Here is a 17,712-nt window from a genome sequence, read left to right as displayed (position 1 = left end):
AATATAAATGTCTAACCAATGTACTGTATACTTAAACTAATTTAAATTTATTAAAAAAATTTGGAAGATATTAATAGTGTTTAATATCTGAATGCTGCCATTACAGGTCATTTTTATTTTTGTACTTTTCTGTATTATGGAAATTCTCTATAATTACTTATCCATGTTTTAAAAGCTGGAGGAAAAAGGTTATTAAAAAAGCCTGCATAACTTTAAAAAGATTTGAATGCCTACCTATCATGTTGTAATGTAATTCCCTATGGAAATTAGGTATCATATTTGTTTTGCCATTGTAGGAATGCTTACTTCCATGGTAGCAAAAATTCAAGAAAGGGTGGAAGGAATAGGTTAAAAGAGGGAACAATTTGAAATAAAATTCATTATTTCTTCTTTTAGTACTTTTAAATCTCTAAATAAGCTTTCTCTCTTCTATTAAATGTAAATAATACCTGTGTATTTCTTTTTTTTCTTTCTCTGTTTAGGGTTGGTAAAATTTCAACCTTCTCTTTGGCCTTGGGATTCAGTGAGGAACAATTTGAGAAGTGCCCTGACAGAGATGTGTGTTCTCTATGATGTTCTCAGTATTGTTAGGGATAAAAAATTTATGACTCTTGATCCCGTCTCCCAGGATGCACTTCCTCCAAAACAGGTATTTGTGGGCTTTAATTGAATAATAGTATCATTTTATTAAGTTCTAGGATCATTTTTTAGGCTTTGTGCCTATTCCTTTTTCATGGAAAATTAAGTGAAGATTTAAAGACTATCTGGTTCAAAACAAAAGGATAAAACTACATATTCTTTATCTATTATTTTATTAATATACCCGTGACCCTCAGAAGAGTTAAGTCTCATTAATAATGTAACACTTTAAAGTTTCTCAAATCTTAACAAATTCTTACAGCCTGGATCCTTAGTCTGTAATATATTACACAAAAATGTGATGGTAAAATGACTTTGGAATCAGACAGACCTGGGCTCAATCATTCTCTGCCGTCACTAGCCTTGTAACCTTGAACACGTCCTTTTCTTAGTTTCAGTTTTCCCTTCTAACCCTCTAGCCCCCTTTTAAGGCCCCTTTTAGAAAAATTAGAAAGGCCAAATTATGAAGGATATTGAAAGCAAGGTAGAAATACTGAGATTCGATGAAGAGTATATTCAGTTTTTGAGCATTAAAAAGTGGAAGAGAGGCAGCACAGTTGAATTGGTGAATGAAGAGTCTGAAATCAGGGAAGCTACTTAGATCTTTAAGGAAAACAAGCATCAGGACCATGACCAAGTTAGTGGCATGGAGAGGAAGTGACGGTCATAAGGACCCATTTGTAAATAAAATTAATTGGATATAATTACATGGTAATAGTTTCAGAATTTAAAAACATTGTGTGGGAAGACTTCTTAGAAATCATTAAATCTGCTTCCTTCATTTTACAGAGAGAAAACTAAGGCCCAAAGAGATCTGTGATATTTTCGGATTACAGTAAAGCCAGTGGATAGAGAGCCAAGCCTAGACCTCCAGCATCTCACTCATAGCCCATTGCCTTTTCTACCATTCTGTGCTTTTCCCAGAAAGGAGTCTCTAGGGATTTCTTGAGCTGAGAACTTAGAATTAGGTTCCTTAATAGGAACAAAATATTTTTGTGACATTTTTATGAAACTTAATGATTTTGACTCTAATACAGCCAGAAAACTTTCTTTTTGGAAGTATGGTTAATACGATGCACAAATTGGTGGTGATTATGGATATTTATGTATGTATATGACACAAGTTTTAACTTCTCATCAGTTTTCCAAACATTTGCATTCAGTTGAGTACATTTAACATCGGTGCTGCATGGTTTTGGTGTTACTTCCAAAGGCAGTGTAGTAGCTTGCCATAATACAGGATAACTTTCCAGCTATAATCAATCCAGTCATTTATTTATTCATTAAATCAAATATTATGTTCCAGGCATTGTTCTAGGGTCTGGATATAGTGGTTCCTGCCATCATGTAGGTTACATTCAAGCAGAGATTATAGACTTTAATCAAAAGTATAATGAGTTATACATACTCATTATACATAATGAGTATAATGAGTTATACACAAAAGAGTTATACATGTGGGTGGGGAGTAGTAATACATAAAGAAGAGGGATGGCAGTACACAAGTGAAATACCTAACCTAGGCTGGGCAGGGTTGATACAGTGTTAAGTTCTGATTTATAGTCCACTGTGGTGTTTTAGGTTTAATGTAAGTCTTTATTTGAGTTGACCAAAGAAATAGGTTATTTAAAAAAAAACATTATTATATGCACTTTCCCCCTTCTTTTTGCTTTTCTTTAATTTCTAAATTTTCTCTTAAGTGTATTTTATTATTAAGAAAATATATAATTTTTAAATCACTTAATGATACAGAACTATACTTTTGGATTGTTTTTGATAGAATCCTCAGACATTGCAGTTGATATCTAAAAAGAAGTCACTTGCTGGAGCAGCGCAAATCCTATTGAAGGGGGCAGAAAGACTGACCAAATCAGTCACTGAAAATCAAGAAAATAAGCTACAAAGAGACTTCAACTCTGAGCTTTTGAGATTACGGCAACATTGGAAACTTAGAAAAGTTGGAGATAAAATTCTTGGAGATCTCAGCTACAGAAGTGCAGGTATATAGGTTTTTGTTGAAAACTATGTTTTTAAACAATAGTTTGTCCAAAAAAATGTAGAGAGTTGATTGTAATGTTACGTATTCTCCTATAATACATTGTTTTTCAGTTACATTTTGAAGTTTTAATTTCTGTACACATAAGCCTGAAAGAAGCTAAAATTACTCTTATCACAGTGTTATAGAAAGATACATAGTTTAGATTCACTCTGAAAATCTTATAGGTACAACTAACTGAAAGTTCAGAGATAAGGCTTATTATGTGCTAATGTACCTTGAACCATAATTAACATTTTAGTCAGAAATCAAGAGGTAGGACTGGACTCTTCAATCAAGGGCTCACTTGTAACCCTCAAAAACTGGGCATAAAAAGAGAAAAGAAACATTTGTATTTTTCCTGTGTTCTTTTTTTCCTCCCTTTAGTCTGCTAAGCTGTTTTCACATCCTGGGTGAAGAGAGAGGATGGTGAAAACACTTTGCCTTTCCTTTTCCCACTGATCCAAGGCTGCAGCACTAACTTAAAGAATATACTTTGTTGAAGTATATCAAAGTTTGGTGATCTTGAATTCACACATCTTTTGGTATAAATTCTTTGTTGTTGAGCTATATTAATCAAAGTAATCATGGTTATGTCTTTAAGCTGCTGAAGTATACTCAGAGGAACTGTCCAGTAAAAGTTTGTAAGAGTCATAGCTCAGTAGGGTAAAGGCTTTGAATGCCAAGGGATAAAGCATGGAGCCCTGGCTGTGATAATTGAGATTACAGTATCAGAGTGATATTTTAAAAGAGTATATTTGCCAGAGCAAGCCATCATTATACTAAAATTAAAGGAAAGTAGGTTGAGGTAGTTAAGTCAAATGTGTGCCTCAGCCTTGATGTGAATTGGGAAATTTTAAATTCTGAGGGCAAAGTCCCACTACAAAGAAGAATTCAAGATGACGGAGACTTTTTTACATTTTATTAGGTGGTCTGAAAAGCAGTACACAGTGGCTCTAGACATTATAAGCTCCAACAAATAATTATGTGCAAGTACCTAAGTTATTTGGAACATTCGCCTATGGTTGTAAAGGGATTCAGTTACATTCTGTTTTAAATTGCAAGAAGATCTTGAACATCTACCCCTGTTATAAAATAGCAGTTACATTTAACCACTCACTCCTCACATAATTCAGCAGCCAGAATAACTTCCCCAAACTTCCGCACTACATAAAAAGACACATAAAAATCTAGGAACTGGTTGAAAAAAGGGTGGTGTATGTACTATCCTTTGTTGTTCTCTTGCTGCATTCAGAACACTTCAGTTACAACCTTACTACAGAGGCTGGCCTCCAGTACTATTTAATCTCTAAGGTTTAAATGAGGAAGTATTTCCTAGAAGTACATTCATTTTATGGAAGCTCCATTGGAATAAGACAATTTAGATAGCCCACGGAATTCATGTGATAATGACACCATTAGACTAAGGAGTGTTATTATTTTAAGATTAGTAACTCTTCTGCTTCCTTTCATCCCTCTTTGCTCACTACCCCAATCCCCCCTGAAACACGTGTGTTGTGGAAACTTAATTTATAATTCAGTGATGTGGATGTGAAATATAGTTACTAATGTATGTTAAATGTACTAACTTTTTTATGCTCCTGTTTTTAACACCTCATTAGGATCTCTCTTTCCCCATCATGGTACGTTTGAAGTAATAAAGAATACAGATATCGATCTGGATAAGAAGATACCTGAAGATTACTGTCCTCTTGATGTTCAAATTCCTAGTGATTTAGAGGGGTCTGCATATATTAAGGTATTTGTTAGAGTATTTTTCAAATAATTTCTTATGTAGAGCTCAGAAGTTAATTTGCTAACCTTTTTTTCGTGTTTTTGTTGTCACATAGGTTTCAATTCAAAAACAGGCTCCAGACATAGGTGATCTTGGCACAGTTAACCTCTTCAAACGACCTTTGCCCAAATCCAAACCAGGTGTAGTTATGTTCCATCTTCTAAGTACTGGTTTTATATGAGCTTACATTTACAAATAAACTGAAGATAAATATAGATAGGAAAAATAGGTATTTTGGAGTAAGAACAATTGGAAATGGACTTTTTGTAATTTGTTAATTAATTATTAGTGATTAGCTGTGCAATCTTTTTTTAAAGATTGAACTAATGTACCAGTTTTCTCTGTGTAAAAGAAGTAGGATTTTTATGGTTTGGAAAGGATATGCTGTAATACAATGTTTTCTCAACTTTTTTAGTATGTATTCAGATCACCACTTAAGCTAGTTAATACATAATGTAACTAAATAATTAATATATACATGTCTCCTGTTTTTTAGGTTCCCCACATTGGCAGACGAAATTAGAAGCAGCACAAAATGTTCTCTTGTGTAAAGAAATTTTTGCACAGCTCTCTCGGGAAGCTGTTCAAATTAAATCACAGATCCCTCACATTGTGGTGAAAAACCAGATTATCTCTCAGCCCTTTCCAAGTAAGAGCAGCCAGCCCTTCTGAGATTTATAAATAGGACTTTGTGGTTTTGGGACCAGGACAAAGTAGGTAGCTATTTGAGTGTGTTGAAGGAATAGTAAGAGCAAAGAGGTAGAGGTAGTGTGCTGTCCATAATGGCAGCTGGTAAAGTATGCAACACAAACTACACTGCTAATTCTGTTCTGTGCCCTAAGTAGTGTAACTCCTGAATTTTAAACAGTATGTGTTAAAAATTTGCACTAGCAAGGCCGTTATTCAGCAACAGTTACTTTGAGGTATCTATGCTAACACCATTTGTAGAAAATTTTTCCGGGATCCTCCTTCTTGTCTAAATGAGATGTCAATTAGAAAATGCTTTAATTTATTAAGTACTCATAATATTCCTAAATTTGTAGAAATTGGGTTTTAATTATATTATTCAAAAGCAGATAGACTTCTCCTGGAGATGAGTTTGTAGTTAGCTGTGCACTTGTTTTTTGCACAAATTCTGAGGAGTATCTTTTTAGATCTTGTCAAAGGAATAGGTTTTAGGAATGAAAAATGCCATCCTAGTTCTCATGGAGACAGGGAAGAGTATTTATCACCTAGTTACTAAGACCAGACACCAACTCTGTGGTTTTTTTTTTAAAAAGTTTGTTTGTTTGTTTGCTTGCTTGTTTAATTTAAATGCAAGATGAAACTAATACATAGTTCCGGTTCACATGTCTTTTGTCACAGCTCAAGGTTAGCAGCCATACTGTAGGTCAACAATTTGAACTATTAAAATATATGGTAGTTTATTATATTCCTGAATAGTCATTTTGCTGTAAAAATGTTAATCATGAGGTTTCCTTCTCAAGTTTAGAGTCTGTCTTTTGAGAATGGGCTGTGATTATACTTTATGAAGACAGTTTGTGCCTTTTCATACTGTTTATATTTGTCCTACTTATTTTTATAAATAGGCTTGCAGTTATCCATTTCTTTGTGTCATTCGTCAAATGATAAGAAATCTCAAAAATCTGCTACTGAGAAGCAAAGTCCAGAGGACCACCTTTATGTCCTTGAGCATAATTTGCATCTACTCATTAGAGAGGTAATGAAATAAATATTTTTGTTTTGCATTGTGTAAGCGTATCTGGGGCAGTGAATATGTACCAGCCCCCCTCTGCTGAGTCCTCATTATTCACATTGCAGTGACATTCACTGTCTGTGATATGAAAGATCCTTGCTGTATGCTCAGGAAATAGAGATCAGAATATAGTCTCTGTTCCCTAGCATAGACCACAAATTTTATTCAGAGGTATAAGAAATACATGCTAAAGGGTGCAGAGGGAAGTGATTCTGGTTGAGTTATCAGGGAAAATGTCTTGCCAGAGCCTGTGAACAGGATATGAGTTATTTCGGGACATAGTCTACTTACAGGTCATACATCTAGAACTGTGTTTCCAGTTGAGGCTAATTTCAAAAGAATGGTCCTGAGAAACTTTTAATAGGAGTATATATTCTGGCCTCCCCTGTCCCACTCCAGAATCTGGTTCAGTCTTTTGTGATGGTGCAAGGATCAGTATATTTTTTAAAGTTCCTCAGATGGTTCTGTTAGGCAGCCAGATTGGGAACCTCTAACTAGAGAATAGTGGAATAATTATCTACTAATTGAATGTGTTCTGTTGGTGAGACTTACTGAAGAGTAGTGTTGGTTTTGTACTTTAAAACCTTTAAAATGAAAAATCACAACTTGAGAGGGACCCACTTCTTTACAAATGCACATTGTGCATGGCCTATTAGATGCTAACATTTATCTCTGTACCAAGACTACCTTTATATGTGATTCAGATCCTTTGCTTTCATGTTTCCAAGATGTGAGCTAGGTTTCGACTGAGCACTGTGTGGTGTTTAATATGTGGGTGTTGGTCATTTATAATGGCTGTTCTTGTTATAGTTCCATAAACAGACCTTGAGTTCCATCATGATGCCTCATCCAGCAAGTGCACCTTTCGGCCACAAGAGAATGAGACTTTCAGGTCCTCAAGCTTTTGATAAAAATGAAATTAATTCATTACAGTCCAGTGAAGGGCTTCTGGAAAAGATAATTAAACAAGCAAAGCATATTTTTCTTAGGAGTAGGTAAGGATGAACAAAGTTACTCCTTTTCTTTGAAACTGCAGTCCTTTTTCTTTTATTAGTTATCTCATATATGGTATTTTTGGCATGCTTTAACCTTTTTTTTCAGGGAGGGGAAGGTGGCTACAATGTAAGAGTTTATGGTCATAGATGGTTCTGTCACGTTTGAGGAAGACTCAGATCCATGGCCCATGTAACTTATTATTTCTAACATGGGACTAAAATTTTTAAAGACCATATTTTCTTCAGTAACCCATCCTTTGAGATGCTTGTTCTTGAACTGATTAAAATCTTTTTTTGAAGCTTTCTATATTTTTTGGTTGTTACATATATTAGGACTTTGGAAAGCACTTTCCCGTATTTTGACTTCTTTAATCCTTGTTCTTTGAGGTAGATAGTTCTAACCCATTTTTACTGATGAGGCTTAGAGACATTGTGCTCAAGGTTACACAGCTAAAAAGTTACAAAGTCAAGATTTATGCCCAGGTCTCTAACTCTGGAGCTCATTTTCTACTTCTGTATGCATTGTTTACAAACAAACTTGGCATTATTGGTCCTAAATGTATCTTTTTCAAATGGTGCTCTTCTATTTTGATATTGGTATTTAGTGAAGAGGTCTGTTTTTACTTTCATAATGATGCCTTAACAGTGCTCAGAATTTTAGGCATGGGCAATCTGTTCAACAGGTATTTCATTTTTGACTTTCAGTTTTTTCTTGTTAGTGCAATCATGGTTTTATTAGCACATTAGTTTGTAGTCTTAGAATGGAAACTTAGGACCTTCCATTTTTAGTATAGTAAATTAGGAAGACATGATAGAGAAGACAGCATGAAAAGAGTAAGAAATTCATGTAAAAGATACGTTTAAGCCAGAGCTTAACCACTTACTAAGTAACTTTGGGCAAGTTACTTAATATCTATGGCCCTCAATCTATTCCTCTGGGGGTATAGGAGTCTATTCTTCCTATCAAATTAAATAATGTATGCAGAAGTTCCTTACAAACAAAATATTATATGGTAGGTTATTGTTATTTTTCATTTGTACATTTCAGTTAATTGTTAATCTTGCAAATTTCTGATTGACCATAAAGTTAAATATTCCCTGAAATAAATTGGGGCCATGGAAATAGTTATCTTTAGAACTTATAAATTATGCAATTATAAATTTTAGAGTAATAGTTATTGTCTTGAAAGCAGAAAGGCTTTAAAAGTGTTCCTTTTTTTCCCTAAGTATAGAAATACTCTTCCAATGTATCAGCCCCATCTGTATAATACCATACATAGTAAGATCTATTAACATGTTCATATATTTAGATATATTTATGTGTCAGAGCTTATGTATATTTTTTAAAAAACAAATCTGAGATCATAAAATTTCATACCCTGCCTGCAAAGATATTTTAATATATCCCATTTTGTGACTTTCCATGATTTCTTTTACCATTTCTCAGTTGCAAGATATTATTTACTTCCATCTTGTTGATACATGTAATGCTGTGAACACTGACGTATTTATCTGCTGTATGAATTTTTGGAGCACTATCAAGGAAACAAATCACAGAAAAGGAAGAGAAAGTTAAGAGCGGATTGAAAGAAACCATCACTAGAGCAGAAACAGTAAAAGAACAAACTCAAGCCTGTTTATGTAAAAGCCCCTAGTCCTTAATGGCTGTTCTCATTTCCTGTTGATTCCTCCTGACTTTTCCTTTCCTTTCCAGTCAAGTGCTAGAATCATATCGTTAGAAGAAACTGAAGACCTCCAGTAGTTTGGCTAACTTACATGATTTATGCTTTGATTCTAGGCAGTAGTTACTGATGAGTGTGTAAGATACAAAAGAAAGATTACTGGCTCCGGAGTTAGATCCCCAGGTTTTGTATGGTGGATCACAGCTCTGTAACCTTGAGCAAATTACTTAACATTGCTACACTGCTTTTTTCTCTTCTGAAGAATGGAACTTAAAATTACCTACTTTACAGGCTCGTTAGTAAGGTTAAATTATATAATTCATGAAAGCATTTATTACAGTGTTTGGTACATAATTAGCACTTGACAAATCTTAGTTCTCACTTATACTTATCATATTTATCTTTCTTGGAGTATAAGGTTTTAATTGTACAAAAAGTCTCTAGCTTCTCTTGAAAATAATTGTAATTCCATTGCAGTAATGGCTCTCAGGTATGGGTGTGTCCCAAGTCATTTGTTACCAGGGACCAAGTATTGTTACTTACAAATGATTTTTTAGAGCTGAGGTTACCCTAGAAGTAGCCTTCTCACTGTGTTCTGATAAGTTTTCCTGAATGGGAGAAAGTAAGTGGAGTTAAAAGAAAATTGGCCTGTGTATGAGTGTCGTAACTTGAAGCTGAGAACCAGCACCTCAGAGCACTGTGAAAAAGGGTCTCATAACTACAGCTGACCTTGCTTTAAAATCTTTGCTTTTCAATTGGTGATATTTTCAAAAAAAGGTCATCTGGTTTTCAGATCTCTATAAAATTGATGTGATTTATAATGTTATTATCTTACACGACTTAAAAAATTCTATCATCTTTTCTTTAAAAGAACTGCTGCAACCATTGACAGCTTAGCAAGTCGCATTGAGGATCCTCAGATACAGGCTCATTGGTCAAATATTAATGATGTTTATGAATCTAGTGTGAAAGTTTTAATCACATCACAAGGTTATGAACAAATATGCAAGTAAGTGTCAAAAATAAGTTATTTAATATGTTAAGTTGCTTTTTATGTATTGATATTTGCTGAGTGATCATATCGAGATTTGGGTTTTTATTTGCTAGAGTGGCATAACATTCCAGTAAATTGTATCAACCATAGAGTGTTTGTAAGAATGAGAGGTAAGATGTCTAAAATAGTCTCTATTAGTAAATGTCACATTTTTGAGCTATGGTAAAAACGAACTTCAACATTGAGCAGAAAGCTACCAAACCTCCTTAGACCTGAATAGACACAGTGAGCAAAGCACACCATGAAACAAATCTACCACCTTCAGGAGTAGGGGAGTATAATATATTTATAATGCTGTTTTTTAGCATGAAGTTTTTTAATTCACTATTTTTAAAAAATGAAATGTAGATGAGCATGATTTAAAAGATAAACATCGAAGATAAGAGTACACAATGAAAGGGAAATCAGTTTTGAAACTTCTAGGAAAAGATAGTGCAGTGAAACTGGGTCATGGTTTTTTTCTACACCTAAAAATTGTCTACAAAAAATGTAATTTTGATTAATTAAAGTTAATAATGAGTTAAATAATTGGGGTGGGGTGGGAGAGTGTTAAATGTAGATGAAATGAGTTCGATGTGCATTTTTGGCTATTAATGCTGGGTGATGGAGCCATTGGTTTTCATTAAATTATATTATACTTTTATTTGTGTTTAAAATTTTCCATAATAAAATGTTGAGAGAGTGAACACAAGGAGAGGAAAAGAAAAAATTATTAGCATTGAATTGTTTAACTCTAGAAATAAGACCAAACAACTTGGGGTAATGGTTATAGGACCCAGTGTAAACGTTCTAACCATCTGTAAAAAAGGTTAGTGATAATGCAGCCTTGACAGAATCAGGAGAGTGGAGAGGAAGTAGAAGGAAGTAGTAGAATGCCCTTTTTCTCATCTTTTATAGCTGGGGCCATCTTATGCCATTTAAAATTGAAAGTAATTCTCTTTCTTAGAACTCCCCAGAAGCAAGTATTTAAAGCAGTGTCTTATACATCCTTTAGGAAAGTCTATAAATTTACAAGCATATACAATCTATCTATACCCTGCCTGTTTTACACAGTATTAAATGCTTTTTAAAAATGGAGCGGTAATTCACATAACATAAAATTCACCATATTAAAGAACACAATTCAGTGGTTTTTAGTATATTCCCCGTATTCTGTATCTGTCATCACTATCTAATTCCAGAACAATTCTGTCACCCCAAAAAGAAACCCTATAGCTATTAGCAGTCATTCCCAATTAGTGTGCCTTTTTTTTTTTAACTCATTAGTATTATGTTGGATGAATAAGCATTCCTTATCAGCACATACAGATCGACCTCCATCTTTTTCACAGCTTTGTGTTCCATTGTATGTACCAAACTTTTAATTAGCCTTCTATTGATGAATATTTTAGTTTTATGCCAGCAAAATAACTTATACATGTGCATGTATATCTATAGGAAAAGTCTGCAAGTGTAATTGCTGGGTCAAAAGATGAGGGCATTTACAATTTTGATTAATATTACCAAATTGCTTTTCAAAGTGGTTGCTGCAAGTAGACTCCTACCAATAATAATAATTCCTCTTCCCTCATACCCTTGTTTAAAAAAAGAATTTAAAGAATTTGGTTAGATTTACAAGTCTTTTTCTTTAAGCCTTCTGAATTTTGTGTTTTTCTTTGAAAGAAATAAACTTTAATTAATCGAAATTACAGTTTTATGTAGACAGTTGCCAAAATGTTTTATACCTAAATATTTACTGTAAAATAAAGTTAGAAAAAGAAGTACTGTCAAATGTGAAAAGATATAATGCTATTTTTTCTGCATTTGTTCATCTAGCTTATTTGACCTGGGGAATCTAGTGTTTCTTATACATTTCATATGCTAAAAGTTTGTGCATTGGTTTGGGAAAGTGTTGTGATCTTATTATTCATGTTATTCATTGGCTACTTTATGAGTTTCTTTGATTCACCTTAGCCAAATTAATAGTGTGTTCATAATCTGATTTGTTTGCTGATTACTTCAGGAGAAGGTAAAGAGTTAACTAAACTTTTTGCCTTTCTGTATGAGAATGTGACCTTTGGTTAGTTCTCTAGCTCTAATCCCTTAGTAACTTGGTAAGAAAAGATGCTGTCTGTATTACTAGGCAACTTTGGTTACGGCAGAAATGATCCCAAATTAGTAAAATGGACCTGGACTGAGAGGAATTATAAATACCTAATGGGGATGCCTTTGAATTTTCATGGATGGGGTGACTTCTAAAACTGGGCAGTGCCTCTTGTGGGGACCCTGGAAATCATGCCTGTGGAGTTGTTACCAGAGCGTGCAGCCCCTCATTCTGTGGGGAATGAGGTATCTCAGTCAGGGCAGGTCTCTCACATACCCAGGTGTAGATCTCATCTCAGCAACCAGGTGTCCTGCTGCAAGGACTACCATAAAGGAAGAGCAGCTGATGGTGGCTAGCTGGCAAGCTATGGTTCCTCTCTTACATCCTTCTGAGTGGACTGGTGCTCATTGTGACCTATGGTAGTCTGGCATGAATCTGATGGTTTAGTTGAACCTAAGAAAATCCTCCACCCCATGGTATTGGTGTAGGTTATCAAAATTGTCTGTTATTTTTCCTTTGATGTTAAGGTTTAACGTTTATGGCTTTGTATTAGGTAATTTGGAACATCTCTCATTTTTAGTATATGTGTCTATAAAGGTCCATTCAGTTGCAGTTGAATATTGGAGTTGAGCAGATCCGAGTTGTACACAGAGATGGAAGAGTAATTATGCTGTCTCATCAGGAGCAGGAGCTACAGGATTTCCTCCTGTCTCAGGTAATAGTTGCAGACTACAAGTCTGGAGCCCCTTCCTCTCATAAAAAGTCCAGTAAATTATAAAAAGAAAACCATTTTTCTCTGCCATCTTATTTAATTCCTAGTGCAATCTTACAACCTGTTGGTTAGTTGAAAGTGTTGGTAAACTGTCTTAGATTTGTTTCCACTTAGTTTGTGTTTAAGATAAAGGACCATTTGTGAGACTAGCAGACTTTTTATTTCTCATGTTTGCCAAGGTTTACAACCCGTCCAGGACCACATGATAGTGGAGAAGTATTAACCCAAGAAAACCAGAGAAAGGGAGATTAGGTACAAAACTATAGTGACCATTATCTGTAATAATAAATGGAATATTTTAATCTTAAGCACTATGAGAGAGTTCCTCATATTAAGGGGCAGTGTGGAAAGTACTGAGTTCTAGTCCCAGCTCTACTACAAACTTACTTTGTGACACTGGACAAATTTCTGGATTTTTTTTCCTTAAACATAAATTAACAACAGTATTTTTCCTATTTTCTTCATGGAGTTGTAATGATCCATGAGATAACTGACTTTTGGGAGAAAGAGTAGGTTTTGAGATGCTAATGAAAGATAGTATGTTTTTACAAAAAAATTAAATATTGACATTCTCCATTCTAGAAGCAACAATCTTTTACACTGACCCATTTCTTTGGTGCCAAGTAAATAAAATTTACCAGCAGAATAAATACCCTGACTGCACTCTCTTCCTTGCCCTTCTGCTGGCTGTCATTACTTGGTTGGGTCCCATTATCTGAACCCAGCCTGTACCCAGAGGATATAGAAAGCTGTTAATGTAACCTGGGTCAGGCTCCCAGGGCAGAGTAGGATGGAGGGCAGATTTGAAGGGGTAAATGGAAGATATTCAGCATGCCCCGCTACTTTGAATGTTGCACCACATTTAGTGATCCAGGTGGAACTCTCCTGTTGGCCAAGTTTAAGTAACGAGCCTGTGCTCAAGCTGCCAGTAGACAGGGAAAGCAAGTATCAGACTATTTTGGCTTCTGCAAGTGGAAGTTGGGGTCCTGCTCTCTCCCTGCAATGACAGAGGAGGATTCCTTATATGTAAGATAGAGTTCCTGCATTAGGCAGTAAAAACCCACCAAAAGTTTACTATCATAATGTCAGGTCGCTGCAAAATAAATATCTATGCTGATTGTCAGTAAAGTTTCCTTTTTCATTCGCAGATGTCACAGCATCAGGTGCATGCAGTTCAGCAGCTGGCGAAGGTTATGGGCTGGCAGGTACTGAGCTTCAGTAATCACGTGGGACTTGGGCCTATAGAGAGCATCGGCAATGCCTCCGCTATAACGGTGGCCTCCCCAAGTGGTGACTATGCTATTTCAGGTACCTTTGCTTCTTTGGCTTTAACATTAGTTTTAATAGTTACATATACTTAAGAGTAATTTATCTCTGCAATAAGCGAGTTCATGGAGTGGTTGTACTGCGCATTTATCTGATCGTAGCTGTTATTCAGGGCAAGAGATTACTTTCTTTCTAGTAGTTATAAAAAATGTTTTGCTTGGCAGTACATTTTCCTAGGAGAGCATCTGAACACTGCCATAAGCACTGTTACTCCTGCAGCTTGAAACCTTTAATGGACAAAAGCTTTTTTAAAAATGTACTGCTGCGAATATGGGAAGAATGGTACCTGATCCTAAAGATGGTTTTTAGAGTGATCTTTTCTAGTACCGGCTCTAAGTATTCGAAAGAGTGGGTAATTAGAAATTTTCCCACAGGATAACAGCTTGTGAATCTGCAAGCTTGGTATTGCTAGATCTTTACTGAAATGAATTTCAGAATACCGTTCTTCCCTGAGTAATAGTTAAAGCCTCATTAAAACCTGAAGTTCTTAATTCGGAAGTCTTTCGTGTACCCTCCCTGTCCTGATTCTGAACGTTTGAGTTTCGTGTATGTTTGGTGTATATTAACTCATTGAATGATTGAATTATTAAACAAAGTTTTAGAAAAAACAAATTTTTGATTTTCTGAAAATACATGGGACATTTGACTTTCCTAAGCCAAAATTCATCTTTCCGCATTTTTATAGTACAAGTAATTCATAAATATTTATACCCGCCTACTATAAATTAGTAAATTAGTTTCTAGCATATTGAAACTGAAAAGCACTTTTAAACAGAACTTTCAAGTTGGTAGACAGATAAGGCTTTTTTTTTTTTTTTTGTAATTTGGGAAAATGAAGTTACGGGGTCTGCTCTTGTTTTCGAGTTTGGAAAATAAGTGTATTGATGTTTTGGTTCTGCTCCACAGTTCGTAATGGCCCTGAAAGTGGCAGCAAGATTATGGTTCAGTTTCCTCGTAACCAGTGTAAAGACCTTCCAAAAAGTGATGTTTTACAAGATAGCAAATGGAATCATCTTCGTGGACCATTCAAGGAAGTTCAGTGGAGTAAAATGGAAGGTCGAAACTTTGTTTATAAAATGGAGCTGCTTATGTCTGCACTTAGCCCTTGTTTACTATAATTTTTTTCTAGAACAGTATCCAGATTTTTTTCCAGAAACTTTGACTTGAGGTGTTTGCAGATCAACTATAAGCAAAAGAAGGAGAAATCTTCCAAAGGAGTATTGTTTTTTTAAAAACATTAATTAGCAAACACCTAGCATTTTGGAACCTTCACTTTATAAGTGACAGGTGCTTTGAAATGCAGAAATTTATGTACAGTTATAGGGCATACAGTATGGGGAAATGTAAAATAATACTTTTTTTATGCAGTTAACTTAAAATGTTACTAACTTTTGGGTTTGAATTTGCTTTTTAAAAGTCCTTTGATGTGTGGGCATCAAGCAAAATATATGGTTACAAATTCCAGATACTTTCTGAACTCTTAACAATGAATTGTGTCTATAATCGACTTGTCTCAGTCCACAATTTGTTGAAAAAGATTGCTTAAGAATATTCAAACTCTTCTGACCTAGCTTTCATACGGGAATTCACTCACACTGAGAGAGCAGACCCTTACCCTGAAGTGTAACAAAGGACATGCCAACCAAAGGAGCCCTCCCTCCCTTCCTTATCAAAATATGAGCATGTGCTCTTGTCTTCTAAATAAATAAAATACCTCTTCCTCCCACTGTCTTCTTTATGCCTGCCTGGGTGTAACCTAAACAGGTACTTTGAGAACTTCCTCAGAAAGCTCCAGCTGAAGATGAAAAAGGCGGCAGATTGTATCTTCGGGGCTTCCTCAGGGCCCTTTTTGGTCTGTCCTCCCACTTGAATGACCTCACTCCCCTATGACACTTAGTGCAAGCTCTTGCCTCGCCCTACCTTTAAGATTCTCCAGCCTCCACCCAGAGGCCCGGACATGCTTCTTGCCATTAAAGTCTTGTCCTGTCTCATTCTGTCAGCTCTCTGCTTTTTAAAAGAGAAAATAGTAATGGATTAGTAGATTGCATTTTATAAATGACATGTTTGCATTTCTTAAAAATAGTGCCCCAACCCTAAAATGGCAGAGGAACTTCCCTTAAGAAGAGATTTAGACTTATGGGCCTTTTGGTGCCACTATAAATAAAATTAGGTGGTAGTTGCCTTATGAGTAAAGCTTTCGATTTTTAAATGATACCCTTTTGATAATTTATAACATCACTTAAGAAACTTAAAAGTCCTTTGTATTTCTCTACCTTTTTTTCTTTAAAAAGTAAAATAGAGCTTGTAAGCCATAAAATACCATGACAGCTTTGTGTTTTTGTTTATGTCCTCTGATCAAGGTACTGCATCATTCTACCCGTGGAAATTGAAAGAATTGGTATGAATGTGCTATTATTTTAAAAGTTTTTAGTGCTTCAAAAGTTATGGTGGCCCACAAAAGTTGCCTTATCTAATTTTACTAGGCTCATCTGTACAGTTCTGCTCACATGTGGAAATTAAAGCAAATATGGGAGAAAATGGCAACTTAGTTGCTGTGCAGCAACTCTTGTGCCTTTTGTTTACATTTTTCAGCTTAATGTTTCAACCCAAAAAAAACAGAATGTGCTTTGAAACCTGGGAGACAGTTTGGAGGAACCAGTTAGTCCCTCACCAAGTATTAAACAGGTTGGCAAAAGAGCTGTGTGGGAATGTTGGCTCTGCTACTGTGTAGCTGTGTCAGCTTGGCAAGATACGCACTCTGTACCTGTTTTCTTATGTATAAAATGGGAACAGGGATGCTTCTGAAACCCTCAGGGGTGGTTCAAAGGTTTCAGCATGGTTGGTAATGGATGTTAAGTTTTAAAGTGCTCTACAACTAAAGCATTAAGCAACTGTTACCTGAAAGTCAACTAGAAGTTGGAAAAACAGTTAAGACACCAGCTTTATTTTTATTTATCATTAGGAGAAAGTATTTCAGAATGTCCTGGGTTGTTTAGATTTATAGATGGTAAAGACAGTGTATTTGTGAGTATGAAGATTCTGATTTTTTCCAGGTCATTTTTAAAGCCATGATCTGTGGTGGACTTCTTTCCATACTCTCTGCCTTTAATTCGTTCACTTTCACTTCCCTACTCCTGGTCTTCGTTGATGCCTTACATACTTGGGACTAAAGTCCCTTTGAATCTCTCTTTAGGATGGAAACTATTTCCCATCCTACTTACTGATATAATAGGCAGTTCACAACGGAGCAACCCTATCTCTTTGACACAGCACCATAATGCAAGTGCTACTCCAAAGTCAGTCACCCAAGCCTAGACTTGGTTCTACAGTTTGCTGTTTCCTATCTGCTAGTCTACTGCTAGAATGTATCCTACACACATATTTCACAAAGCACAGATTCACAAAGATCAGTAAGGATTACAGAGGAGGTCTATAAAAGTGAAAAGTTTAGTTTAATCTAAATGCTCTTCAATAAGAAAATGAATAAATTAGAGGAGCTCTAGATGCAGGTGCTCATGTTTACTTCTCTAAAAGTTGAGCTCAAATGGCTGAGGAGTTTGTCTACTCCTGATATT

At 35.3% G+C, this 17,712-nt stretch overlaps 1 protein-coding gene across 1 annotated transcript in view; it reads left to right on the top strand.

Moving 5' to 3' along the window:
• Positions 1-16,457, top strand: part of MED17 (mediator complex subunit 17) — a 19,557-nt gene extending 3,100 nt beyond the window's left edge. Inside the window, exons 2-12 of the mRNA XM_011374758.2 lie at positions 483-649; positions 2,420-2,639; positions 4,297-4,433; positions 4,525-4,609; positions 4,966-5,118; positions 6,059-6,189; positions 7,036-7,220; positions 9,774-9,911; positions 12,637-12,754; positions 13,960-14,119; positions 15,044-16,457. Coding sequence (XP_011373060.1) covers positions 483-649; positions 2,420-2,639; positions 4,297-4,433; positions 4,525-4,609; positions 4,966-5,118; positions 6,059-6,189; positions 7,036-7,220; positions 9,774-9,911; positions 12,637-12,754; positions 13,960-14,119; positions 15,044-15,255 — 1,706 coding nt within the window. The 3' untranslated portion in view covers positions 15,256-16,457. The remainder of the gene's footprint in view (positions 1-482; positions 650-2,419; positions 2,640-4,296; positions 4,434-4,524; positions 4,610-4,965; positions 5,119-6,058; positions 6,190-7,035; positions 7,221-9,773; positions 9,912-12,636; positions 12,755-13,959; positions 14,120-15,043) is intronic.
• Positions 16,458-17,712: the final 1,255 nt, after the last annotated feature.

The sequence above is a fragment of the Pteropus vampyrus genome, unplaced genomic scaffold, assembly GCF_000151845.1.
Source record: "Pteropus vampyrus isolate Shadow unplaced genomic scaffold, Pvam_2.0 Scaffold254, whole genome shotgun sequence".
In the NCBI taxonomy this organism is placed as follows: Eukaryota; Metazoa; Chordata; class Mammalia; order Chiroptera; family Pteropodidae; genus Pteropus; species Pteropus vampyrus.
This window is presented reverse-complemented; position numbering and strand designations above follow the sequence as displayed.